Raw genomic sequence first — 13,357 nt, 5'->3', positions numbered from 1 at the left:
TTATTATTATTTTTGTTGTTGTTCTAGACTATTAATGTCAGTCTACAACAATTAGTAATTTTATTGAAGACCTTTAAGAAATTTAAATGAATAGGCAGCGGATTTAAAGTAAACAAAAGGAAGTACTTCTTCACACAACACACAGTCAACCTGTTGAACTTGTTGCCAGGAGATGTTATGAAGGCCAAAAGTATAATTGGTTCAAAAAAGAATTAGATAAATTCATGGGGGATAGGTCCATCAGTAGCTATTAGCCAAGATGCTCAGGGATGCAGCTGCATGCTCTTGAGTGTCCATAAGCCTCTGACTACCAGAAGCAGGGACTGGATGACAGGGGGTGAATCACTTGATAATTGCCCTGTTCTGTTCATTCCCTTTAAAGCATTTGGTATTGGCTACTGTCAGAAAACAGGGTACTGGGCTAGATGGAACCAGTGGTCTGTCCCAGAAAAGCAGTTCCTATGGTCTTACATTCAGCCCTGCTCAAAATCAGGTTTTAACCTTTCTATTTGCCAGACTCTTTACTCTCAGCTAATAGTTGATGTGCTCAAGACACGTATAATATGGGAATGCTTTCTGTGGTTGGTGGTGGTTGAAATTTAGTAACAGTAGTGCACAACAGTGAAAATAAGTACGAAGAATATTTGGGTGCCATGATAAAATCATAATTTAACCTAAGTTTATTTTATTAAGAATTTGGCTAAATTCAGTGTAAAAACTCACGATATTCTTTTGAGGTTAGAATCTCTGTCAAGCAAAAAAGATGATGGTATAAATGCCAAGAAAATTTTCTGCTCAATATTCATGGTTGTAATTTTATTTCAATATGACATGTTTTGTTTCTGTGCCTAAAAATGAAGTTAAAAATGTGTGGTGTTTTTTTTTTTTCTTCCTGTTTATAGATCCTCCACCTGTTCAGTTGATTGTCCAGTTTTTAGAGCAGGCTTCTAAGCCATCAGTGAATGAGCAGAACCAGGTCCAGCCTCCACCTGATAACAAGAGAAACCGCATTTTAAAACTTCTTGCTCTTAAAGTTGCTGCACACTTAAAGTGGGATTTGGATGTACTAGAGAAAAGGTATTGCTTATACATTTCAGGCTGAAAATCTTAAACTACAGTGTGGCCCAAGTTCCGTTTTTTAACAAGATGAAAATCGATCCTATTCTGTATTCCAAATGAGGCATTTCAAAAGAAAGTTTTTGGTGTGGGATGGAAGAAGGAATTTAACAGTTCAGTCAACTATAATAGTTCAAAGAAAAGGAGTACTTGTGGCACCTTAGAGACTAACCAATTTATTTGAGCATGAGCTTTCGTGAGCTACAGCTCGCTTCATCGGATGCATACCGTGGAAACTGCAGCAGACTTTATATACGCACAGAGATCATAAAACAATACCTCCTCCCACCCCACTGTCCTGCTGTAATAGCTTATCTAAACTGATCATCAAGTTGGGCCATTTCCAGCACAGATCCAGGTTTTCTCACCCTCCACCCCCCCACACACAAACTCACTCTCCTGCTGGTAATAACCCATCCAAAGTGACAACTCTCTACACAATGTGCATGATAATCAAGGTGGGCCATTTCCTGCACAAATCCAGGTTCTCTCACCCCCCTCCAAAAAACACACACACAAACTCACTATCCTGCTGGTAATAGCTCATCCAAAGTGACCACTCTCCCTCCAATGTGCATGATAATCAAGGTGGGCCATTTCCAGCACAAATCCAGGTTTTCTCACCCCCCCCCACCCCCATACACACACAAACTCACTCTCCTGGAGGTATTGTTTTATGATCTCTGTGTGTATATAAAGTCTGCTGCAGTTTCCACGGTATGCATCCGATGAAGTGAGCTGTAGCTCACGAAAGCTCATGCTCAAATAAATTGGTTAGTCTCTAAGGTGCCACAAGTACTCCTTTTCTTTTTGCGAATACAGACTAACACGGCTGTTACTCTGAAACCTATAATAGTTCAGTCTGTTTATAAGTAGGTAAAATAAGTCATAGAATCATAGAATATCAGGGTTGGAAGGGACCCCAGAAGGTCATCTAGTCCAACCCCCTGCTCAAAGCAGGACCAATTCCCAGTTAAATCATCCCAGCCAGGGCTTTGTCAAGCCTGACCTTAAAAACCTCTAAGGAAGGAGATTCTACCACCTCCCTAGGTAACGCATTCCAGTGTTTCACCACCCTCTTAGTGAAAAAGTTTTTCCTAATATCCAATCTAAACCTCCCCCACTGCAACTTGAGACCATTACTCCTCGTTCTGTCATCTGCTACCATTGAGAACAGTCTAGAGCCATCCTCTTTGGAACCCCCTTTCAGGTAGTTGAAAGCAGCTATCAAATCCCCCCTCATTCTTCTCTTCTGCAGGCTAAACAATCCCAGCTCCCTCAGCCTCTCCTCATAACTCATGTGTTCCAGTCCCCTAATCATTTTTGTTGCCCTTCGCTGGACTCTCTCCAATTTATCCACATCCTTCTTGAAGTGTGGGGCCCAAAACTGGACACAGTACTCCAGATGAGGCCTCACCAATGTCGAATAGAGGGGAACGATCACGTCCCTCGATCTGCTCGCTATGCCCCTACTTATACATCCCAAAATGCCATTGGCCTTCTTGGCAACAAGGGCACACTGCTGACTCATATCCAGCTTCTCGTCCACTGTCACCCCTAGGTCCTTTTCTGCAGAACTGCTGCCTAGCCATTCGGTCCCTAGTCTGTAGCTGTGCATTGGGTTCTTCCGTCCTAAGTGCAGGACCCTGCACTTATCCTTATTGAACCTCATCAGATTCCTTTTGGCCCAATCTTCCAATTGGTCTAGGTCCTTCTGTATCCTATCCCTCCCCTCCAGCGTATCTACCACTCCTCCCAGTTTAGTATCATCCGCAAGTCATTGCTTCACATTCATGCATTCTTTATTCATTCATCACACAAATAGGGGGATGACTACCAAGGTAGCCCAGGATGGGTGGTGGAGGAGGGAAGGAAAATGCCGCACAGCACTTTAAAAGTTTACAACTTCAAAATTTATGGAATGCCAGCCTTCTTTTTTTTGGGCAATCCTCTGTGGTGGAGTGGCTGGTTGGCCGGTGGCGCCCCCCCCCCCCCCCCCCCGGCCGCATTCTTGGGCGTCTGGGTGTGGAGGCTATGGAACTTGGGGAGGAGGGCAGTTGGTTACACAGGGGCCGTAGTGGCAGTCTGTGTGCTCCAGCTGCCTTTGCTGCAGCTCAACCATACACTGGAGCATACTGGTTTGATCCTCCAGCAGCCTCAGCATTGAATCCTGCCTCCTCTCATCATGTTGCCGCCACATTTGAGCTTCAGCCCTCTCTTCAGCCGCCACTTACTCTCTTCAGCCCACCACCTCTCCTCCCGGTCATTTTGTGCTTTCCTGCACTCTGACATTATTTGCCTCCACGCATTCGTCTGTGCTCTGTCAGTGTGGGAGGACAGCATGAGCTCAGAGAACATTTCATCATGAGTGCGTTTTTTTTTTTTTTGTTTTTTTCTTTCTAATCTTCACTAGCCTCTGGGAAGGAGAAGATCCTGTGCTCATTGAAACACATGCAGCTGCTGGAGGGAAAAAAAAAAAGGGACAGCGGTATTTAAAAAGACACATTTTATAAAACAGTGGCTACAGTCTTTCAGGGTAAACCTTGCTGTTAACATTACATACATAGCACATTTGCTTTCGTTACAAGGTCGCATTTTGCCTCCCCCCACCGCGTGGCTACCCCCTCCCCATGGCTAACAGCGGGGAACGTTTCTGTTCAGCCATAGGCAAACAGCCCAGTAGGAACGGGCTGCTCTGAGTGTCCCCTGAAGAAAAGCACCCTATTTCAACCAGGTGACCATGAATGATATCTCACTCTCCTGAGGATAACACAGAGAGATAAAGAACGGATGTTGTTTGAATGCCAGCAAACATACACTGCAATGCTTTGTTGTACAGTGATTCCCGAGTACGTGTTCCTGGCCTGGAGTGGTAAAGTGTCCTACCATGAAGGACGCAATAAGGCTGCCCTCCCCAGAAACCTTTTGCAAAGGCTTTGGGAGTACATCCAGGAGAGCCGCGAATGCCAGGGCAAATTAATCCTTTCACATGGTTGCTTTTAAACCATGTATAGTATTTTAAAAGGTACACTCACCGGAGGTCCCTTCTCCGCCTGCCGGGTCCAGGAGGCAGCCTTGGGTGGATTCGGGGGGTACTGGCTCCAGATCCAGGGTGAGAAACAGTTCCTGGTTGTCGGGAAAACCGGTTTCTCCGCTTGCTTGCTGTGAGCTATCTACAACATCTTCTTCTTCTTCGTCCCCAAAACTTGCTTCTGTGTTGCCTCCATCTCCATTAAAGGAGTCAAACAACACGGCTGGGGTAGTGGTGGCTGAACCCCCCTAAAATGGCATGCAGCTCATCATAGAAGCGGCATGTTTGGGGCTCTGACCCGGAGCGGCCGTTAGCCTCTCTGGTTTTCTGGTAGGCTTGCCTCAGCTCCTTAAGTTTCACCTGGCAGTGCTTCGGGTCCCTGTTATGGCCTCTGTCCTTCATGCCCTGGGAGATTTTTGACAAAGGTTTTGGCATTTCGAAAACTGGAACGGAGTTCTGATAGCACGGATTCCTCTCCCCAAACAGCGATCAGATCCCGTACCTCCCGTTCGGTCCATGCTGGAGCTCTTTTGCGATTCTGGGACTCCATCATGGTCACCTGCCGCTTGCCACGCTGGCCAAACAGGAAACGAGATTCATAAGTTCGCAGTTCTTTTCCTGTCTACCTGGCCAGTGCATCTGAGTTGAGTGCGCTGTCCAGAGCGGTCACAATGAAGCACTCTGGGATAGCTCCCGGAGGCCAATACCATCAAATTGTGTCCACAGTACCCCAAATTTGATCCAGCAAGGCCGATTTAAGCGCTAATCCACTTGTCAGGGGTGGAGTAAGGAAATCGATTTTAAGAGCCCTTTAAGTCGAAATAAAGGGCTTCATCGTGTGGACGGGTGCAGGTTTACATTGATTTAACGCTGCTAAATTCGACCTAAAGTCCTAGTGTAGACCAGGGCTAGTTCTGTCTTACCTAAATATACTAGAAGTAGGACTTCTGTGTGAAATGTACAATCCTCTTTTTCTTGTTTTTTAGCTTGTCTGTTCCTGTATTGAATATGTTGCTGAATGAACTACTATGCATTAGCAAAGTTCCTCCAGGAACTAAACATGTAGATGTGGACCTGTCCAGTTTACCTCCAACCACTGCAATGGCTATACTGCTCTACAATAGATGGTAAACGAACTCTCTCCTTTGAGCTATTTTCATAGGTCAAATACAGAAAGAAAAGTGAATTAATCGTATTTAAATTTAATATTGGTTCTAAATTAGGCTGTTCAGAGAAGTGTTGAACTTCTGTCTTTAATGGGCATTGCTAGGGGTGGGTGTATGTGCATGCACAAAAGGACACATGTTTTAGTTTGCTAACCGTTTAAATTTAATTTGTTTACTTCTCTGTATTTAGATAAGATGGTGTGCCACCTCAACATGACATATAAATCTCAAACTAAATGTATAGTGTCAATAATCTTCTTCTTTCATACTTTTGAAGTCACCTGGATGAGTGCAACAAGTGACTGGTCAGAAGAGGCCTTAGAAAGAAAATATGCTGTGATGTAACAGAATATTGAACATAGATGTTTGTAGTGTGGTGGCTACTGAATTATATGTCTTAAATACCCTTATTGCAGAGAATGTGTACAAGTTGTAAGGTTTTCTAAAATATAATCTAAATTCAGGGGTATTTTTAGCATGTATTGTGCTCTGCATATCACATGTTAATGAAAAAAGAAAAGGAGTACTTGTGGCACCTTAGAGACTAACAAATTTATTAGAGCATAAGCTTTCGTGAGCTATGGCTCACTTCATGGGATGCATTCAGTGGAAAATACAGTGGGGAGATTTATATACATAGAGAACGTGAAACAGTGGGTGTTACCATACACACTGTAACAAGAGAGTGATCACTTAAGGTGAGCTATTACCAGCAGGAGAGCTGGGGGAACCTTTTGTAGTGATAATCAAGGTAGGCCATTTCCAGCAGTTGACAAGAACATCTGAGGAACAGTGGGAGGTGGAGGGGGGGGGAATAAACATGGGGAAATAGTTTTACTTTGTGTAATGACCCATCCACTCTCAGTCTCTATTCAAGCCTAAGTTAATTGTATCCAGTTTGCAAATTAATTCCAATTCAGCAGTCTCTCGTTGGAGTCTGTTTTTGAAGTTTTTTTGTTGAAGAATTGCAACTTTTAGGTCTATAATCGAGTGACCAAAGAGATTGAAGTGTTCTCCAACTGGTTTTTGAATGTTATAATTCTTGACGTCTGAGTTGTGTCCATTTATTCTTTTACTTAGAGACTGTCCAGTTTGACCAATGTACATGGCAGAGGGGCATTGCTGGCACATGGCATCTATCACATTGGTAGATGTGCAGGTGAACGAGCCTCTGATAGTGTGGCTGATGTGATTAGGCCCTATGATGGTGTCCTCTGAATAGATATGTGGACACAGTTGACAATGGGCTTTGTTGCAAGGATAGGTTCCTGGGTTAGTGGTTCTGTTGTGTGGTTGCTGGTGAGTATTTGCTTCAGGTTGAGGGGCTGTCTGTAAGCAAGGACTGGCCTGTCTCCCAAGATCTGAGAGAGTGATGGGTTGTCCTTCAGGATAGGTTGTAGATCCTTAATGATGCATTGGAGAGGTTTAGTTGGGAGCTGAAGGTGATGGCTAGTGGCGTTCTGTTATTATCTTTGTTGGGCCTGTTCTGTAGTAGGTGACTTCTGGGTACTCTCCTGGCTTTGTCAATCTGTTTCTTCACTTCAGCAGGTGGGTATTGTAGTTGTAAGAATGCTTGATAGAGATCTTGTAGGTGTTTGTCTTGGTCTGAGGCCACCATCATAGGGCCTAATCACACCAGCATATTCTCCCCCTTCACCCCCCCACCGTTCCTCAGATGTTCTTGTCAACTGCTGGAAATGTCCCACCTTGATTATCACTACAAAAGGTCCCCCCCTCCCCCGCCCTCCTGCCGGTAATAGCTCGCCTTAAGTGATCACTCTCATTACAGTGTGTATGGTAACACCCATTGTTTCATGTTCTCTATGTATATAAATCTCCCCACTGTATTTTCCACTGAATGCATCCGATGAAGTGAGCTATAGCTCACGAAAGCTTATGCTCAAATAAATTTGTTAGTCTCTAAGGTGCCACAAGTACTCCTTTTCTTTTTGCGAATACAGACTAACATGGCTGCTACTCTGAAACATGTTAATGAGAATAACAAACGATTCTGTGCTTAAATTTTTGTTTTCACTTTTTTTCCCATATAGGGCCATTAGGACCATTGTCCAAAGTAGTTTTCCTGTAAAACAAGTGAAACCTGGTCCACCTCAGTTAAGTGTGTAAGTCAGCAAATGTTCTTCAGAATGTTATTGACATCACATTTTTTGAGCATTGTATAGTTCAGAAGCTGAATTTTCAGTTTGGCCATTCCACATTACTAGCCTATAGAAGATTAAAATTATGAATTAGTGTATTCTTGAAAAACATATAAAATGAATGTATTCAGAATAAATCTTAAAAATATATTTGTCTGTCTAAATATGTTCCAGTTGTATATGATTTTTTGTAGCCTGACAGAGAACTTGGAAAATCATGGAGGAAAGGGAGGCAGGTGTTCTTCACTGTGACTAGTAGGCTTAGGCCTCAGTCTAGTCTGTGTTTGGTAAATTTTTAAGTCTCTGGCTTTACTTATACCAGGCTGGCTAAATGAGTCGGGTCATACTGTTCCAGACTGTCAGACTGAGAATCCACTGAGCTATTGGATTATTAATCTGCAATAATAAAGCTTTTTTTTTTCATTAGCTCACAGGTTATTTCATTAGATATTTGGTATACTTAAATATAAAAATCCAAATTGTTTTGAGCAAAATATATAGGGTTTTTTAAAAACTGCCTCTTGGATTGACTTTTTTTACACTGTAAATCGCATTGCCAAAATACTATGTCAGCTTTGTAGTCAGGAAGTCTGTTTATGAAAAGCAGTTATGTATTTCTGTAAAACAGAGGACAGATTTTAACTTTAGAGGCATAGCATACTTTGCCGTTTATTAAGAAAAATCCTCATTATATGCATTAGATTTTTTTTTTTAAAACCTCCTATGTCTGTCTCTGAGACTAAACTGATCATTTAATGGGAAGATTCTCTATGGAGAGATCAGTTAAAATACCCAAAAGTTTTAAAACAGCAGTTCATCAGTTCCTGCAAAAGCATATTTATTAACTGTGAAGCCCAAAAGTACTGTAGGTATTTAAGGGATTGGGCTACAATTCTAATTAACATAGTTGTTGGTTTGTCCTGTAATTAGGATTGTGACTTGCCACCTAAAAATCTTTTTTTTTTTTCTTCAGAATGAATCAGATACAACAGGAAAAGGAACTTACAGAAAATATTTTAAAAGTGGTGAGTGTTTTCCCTTTTATTTTTGTGTAGGTTTCAGACATACATGTGAGTGTACCAAAGGGTTTAACTACTAGAGGTGCAATGTAATATATATATATATATATATATTGCATCCGTAGTATTTTAACTTCAGTCTTTTACAGGATATCATGTTGGTTAATAAACTTTTTCACTTATTTGTATATCTGGGTTTTTCTGTTTATCTCTGGATAATGTAAAAAAATTTGCTTTGTGTAGTGAAAACGTTCTTTATGGCAGTCTTTTTTTTGTGTGTGTGTTCTCACAAATTGAGTAGACATAGGTGGGGGTATAGTCATATGACAGTGATAATTACGTGACAGAATGCTTATGCTTTGAAATTGAATGGCAGCAAAAAGGAAAATAGATATATGTACCTACTTTAAGTTCTGGGTTCTTTTTTAGAATTCATCACTCACATTCTTCATATATCTAGCTCTCAACTATAAGTCCAGTGATGCATAATGTGTTCTACTTTTTGTGGGGAGTAGAAAGATAGGAAGAATACTCTCCAAATTTGTGATAGTTGACATAGTTGAATTTATTGTTATGAAAACGTTTTTAAAAGAAAATGAAAACATTGCATTACTATGTTGAACTAATTTATTCTGTGGTTTGTTTCCACTATTTTTCATGACTTTTTTTTTTCAGATAGACAAACTGTACAATTTTTATTTACTGAGATAATTATGTATCCAGTGCTGAAAATGTAAATAATTTTGAATAGGAAATTAAAATAATTCTCCTGTCCTATTCAAGCCTTCTGATAAGTCTCACCGATTTTTAATTCTTCAGGAAACCTTATTCTCAAAGATCCTATGTGAAAATTTGCCAAAAATTGAGATTTGTAAAAACAAAATATCTCAGAATTTAGGTCCCCAAAAGGCTATCTTACTTTTTCTTTCTTTTTTTAAAAAATTCAAATGGAAACTGTTTATTTTTAATAAGTGAAACATTCAGATGAGGTGTCTACAGTCCAACCATTGTAACTTGCTAATGCACTGGAAACTGACTAAAATAAGGAAGTAAAGCTGACAAAAAGAAATTGTCAAGTTTTTCTACTGTACAAATGGAACAAAATATAAAAAATTAAATGGAATAGATGGTGACAAGTAGGGCTCCAACCCTGCATTCAATGAGTGCCAAAAACTCTCATTGACTTTGTGGGAATTTTGGATGCACAAGAAATGTGGGATCAGATGCTACATTAGACTTTTACAATTGAAATTTTAATAATAGGATATTTGTAACACAGGTAAGGAATGTGGTTTTTTGTTTTTATAAAATGTGAATTTAAACTCAACAATAAGAGAATAACTTGATTTTTAAAATGCACTTAAATTATTTTAGCTGAAAGAGCAGGCTGCTGATTCCATCCTGGTACTAGAAGCAGCACTTAAATTAAACAAAGATCTTTATGTCCACACTATAAGAACTCTGGATTTATTAGCCATCGAGCCTGGTATGGTGAATGGAGAAACAGAGAGTTCCACAGCTGGACTGAAAATCAGTACTGAGGAAATGCAATGCCAGGTACGTTAAAAAGTTGCAAGCTTTTAGTTTAGTACTTATATTCCCTTTTTTTTTTTTTTTTCCTCTAGACAAAGTCACTGAAGTGTTGTTACAGTCTAAATTAAAACATTCTATGATTTGAACTTTTTGTCCCTCAATTAATCCAAATAAGATTATTTGTTGCTTCGTTTTTTTAAAATACATTAAAGCTGTTTCAGCATTGTAGACCTACTGCTGTTCATGCTTTTCCTCACAACCCCACCCCCTTTTTTTCTTCAGAGTAAAGAGAAAGAGAGGACGTGAGCCTTGATGTTGACATGGAAAGTTATAATAGAATTAGGGCTGTCACATAATTGCAGTTAACTCACGCAATTAACTCAAAAAAATTTAATTGCTATTTAAATAGTTAATTGCGATTAGTTGCAGTTTTAATTGCACTGTTAAACAATAGAATACCAATTGAAATTTATTAAATATTTGTGGATGTTTTTCTACATTTTCAAATATATTGGTTTCAGTTATACCACAGAATACCAAGTGTACAGTGCTAATTTTTGATTACAAATATTTGCGCTGTAAAAACAACAAACAAAAGAAGTAGTATTTCAATTCCATACATACAAATATGGCAGTGCAGTCTCTTTATGGTGAAAGTGCAATTTACATTGTAGATTTTTTTTTTTTTGTTACATAGCTGCACTCAAAAACAAAACAATGTAAAACTTTAGAGCCTACAAGTCCACTCAGTCCTACTTTCTTGTTCAGCCAATCGTTCAGACAAAGAAGTTTGTTTACAATTATGGGAGATAATGCTGCCCTCTTTTTATTTGCAATAAAGTGAGAACAGGCGTTCACATGGCACTTTTATAGCCGGTATTGCAAGATATTTACGTTCCAGATAAGCTAAACATTCGTATGCCCCTTCACATTTCAGCCACCATTCTAGAGGACATACTGATGATGCTAATTTAAAAAAAATGCATTAATTAAATTTGTGACTGAACTCCTTGGGGGAGAACTGTATATCTCTTGCTCTGTTGTACCCGCATTCTGCCATATATTTCATGTTATAGGAGTCTCAGATGATGACTCAACATACGTTGTTCATTTTAAGAACGCTTTCACAGCAGATTTAACAAAACGCAAAGAACGTACCGATGATAGCTTTCTAAAAATAGCTACAGCACTCGACCCACGGTTTAAGAATCTGAAGTGCCTTCCAAAATCTGAGAGAGACGAGGTGTGGAGGAGCATGCTTTCAGAAGTCTTAAAAGAGCAATACTCCGATGCGGAACCTACAAAACCCGAACCACCAAAAAAGAAAATCAGCCTTCTGCTGGTGGCATCTGACTCAGATGATGAAAATGAACACGCGTTGGTCCACACTGCTTTGGATCATTATTGATCAGAACCAGTCATCAGCATGGATGCATGTCCTCTGGAATGGTGGTTGAAGCATGAAGGGACATAGGAATCTTTAGCACATCTGGCACGTAAATAGCTTGCGACACCGGCTACAACAGTGCCTGGTCTCACTTTCAGGTGACGTTGTAAACAAGAAGCGGGCAACATTATCTCCTGCAAATGTAAATAAACTTGTTTGTCTGAGCAATTAGCTGAACAAGAAGTAGGACTGAGTGGACTGTTTTGTTTTTGAATGCAGGTTTTTCACATAATTCTACATTTGTAAATTCAACTTCCATGATACAGAGATTGCACTATAGTACTTGTATTAGGTGAATTGAAATACTATTTCTTTTGTTTTTTACAGGGCAAATATTTATAATTAAAAATAAATATAAAGTGAGCACTGTACACTTTGTATTCTGTGTTGTAATTGAAATCAATATATTTGAAAATGTAGAAAACAAACAATAGAACACCATTTAAATATTTTTTGAACAGCACAATTAATCACGATTAAAAAAATTAATCGCTTGACAGCCCTAACTAGAATCATATTGTTTTCTACAGAAATGCACAATCTGTATAAACACATAATAAGCTACATTTCCTGCTCTGATGAGCTTGCAGTATAAAAAGACAGAAAACAAATGAAGGCCATGGGAAAACTTATACAACATATCAAAAAGTTAAATAGAAGGAGAAGTGGGAGTAGTTTAAAGTATGTACACTGGACCCTCGCCAGAACGTGGGGTTCGGGATCCATGCGTGTTAACGCGGGGACTGCGTTACCATGGATCCCAATTTAAATATTTAAATTTGGGATCCGTTGCTGCGACCGTGCTATATGCTAATCCGTGCTATATGCTAATCCGCGCTATAGCGAGGGTCCACTGTATATAAATGTCAACCTGAAACACTTACCTAAAATGTTTTTATTAATTTTTAAATTAACTTACTGTTCGATATTAAATAATGATTGTTGCAGGTCTGTTATGATTTGGGTGCAGTCTACTTCCAGCAGGGCTCCACAAATGCATCTGTTTATGAAAATGCCAAGGAGAAGTTTTTTAGAACAAAGGAATTGATTTCAAAGGTAAGCTTGATCATACATTATGTTCAAACATTAGAGGTCTAGAAACCGAATCTCCTTGAAAGCCAGCATACTAAACATAGCTTAAAAGATTAATTTTTTTTTTTCAAGAACTACCTAAAAACTCCACCAACAGAGTGCTTAAACTCAGGCTTCAGCAATTTCAGAGGCATGTATCCCTGAAGTTAAGTGAGTGATCTTCCACTGGTCACTGGTGTCTCAAATCCCTTTTGGATAAAACCAGTTTTATAGTATGTAAGCCCCTTTAGTTCTTACACACTCAAATGCTGTAGTAATGGACATGGTGTAAATGCCTTTCCCTTCATACTCTTGCAGGCAGTAGTCCCCCTGTACAGATATGCAGTTTTGAATGTAACTGACTAGCCTATGGCCTGCAAATTTGTGTGCTTATAGAGGATTTTGAGATAACTATTCCAAATGTTGATGATCTGGTCAGTGGATGAAATATAGGATTGGACAACTTTCCAGTTAGTGTGATGTTCTTGTATGTATAAAGATAGCCATAGAAAGGTTATGGCATGTTTTGCTCAAAAATCAAACAAGAACACTTCTTTTAGATGGTACCTCTTCAAAATGAACATGTATGTGTGCGCCAAAGAAAAGAGTTTGACAGGTATGGTTTCTTTTAGGTGTAATTGCAGATCTGACAGACAACTCACTTAGCTTTCTACAAATTTCTCCACTTGTTGAAGCGTTTTTTTTTTTGTTTTTTTTTTAAGAGAGCGGTTGTCATCTCTCTGGTTTGATTGCCTATCTTGTATGGTATATATTCACTGGACATTGAGCTTATAGTGGAAAACTATTGATCTGTA

The 13,357-nt window shown here is 39.6% G+C and overlaps 1 protein-coding gene across 5 annotated transcripts in view; it reads left to right on the top strand.

Annotated features, from left to right (window-relative positions):
• INTS8 (integrator complex subunit 8) overlaps positions 1–13,357 on the top strand; it is a 72,111-nt gene that overhangs the window by 4,877 nt on the left and 53,877 nt on the right. For all 5 annotated transcript variants that reach the window (XM_073330535.1, XM_073330539.2, XM_073330538.1 and 2 more), the window contains exons 2-7: positions 903–1,077; positions 5,134–5,274; positions 7,365–7,436; positions 8,446–8,497; positions 9,866–10,048; positions 12,420–12,527. In XM_073330535.1, the coding sequence (XP_073186636.1) occupies positions 903–1,077; positions 5,134–5,274; positions 7,365–7,436; positions 8,446–8,497; positions 9,866–10,048; positions 12,420–12,527 (731 nt within the window). The remainder of the gene's footprint in view (positions 1–902; positions 1,078–5,133; positions 5,275–7,364; positions 7,437–8,445; positions 8,498–9,865; positions 10,049–12,419; positions 12,528–13,357) is intronic.

Source organism: Lepidochelys kempii, chromosome 2, assembly GCF_965140285.1.
Source record: "Lepidochelys kempii isolate rLepKem1 chromosome 2, rLepKem1.hap1, whole genome shotgun sequence".
NCBI classification, from domain to species: Eukaryota; Metazoa; Chordata; order Testudines; family Cheloniidae; genus Lepidochelys; species Lepidochelys kempii.
This window is presented reverse-complemented; position numbering and strand designations above follow the sequence as displayed.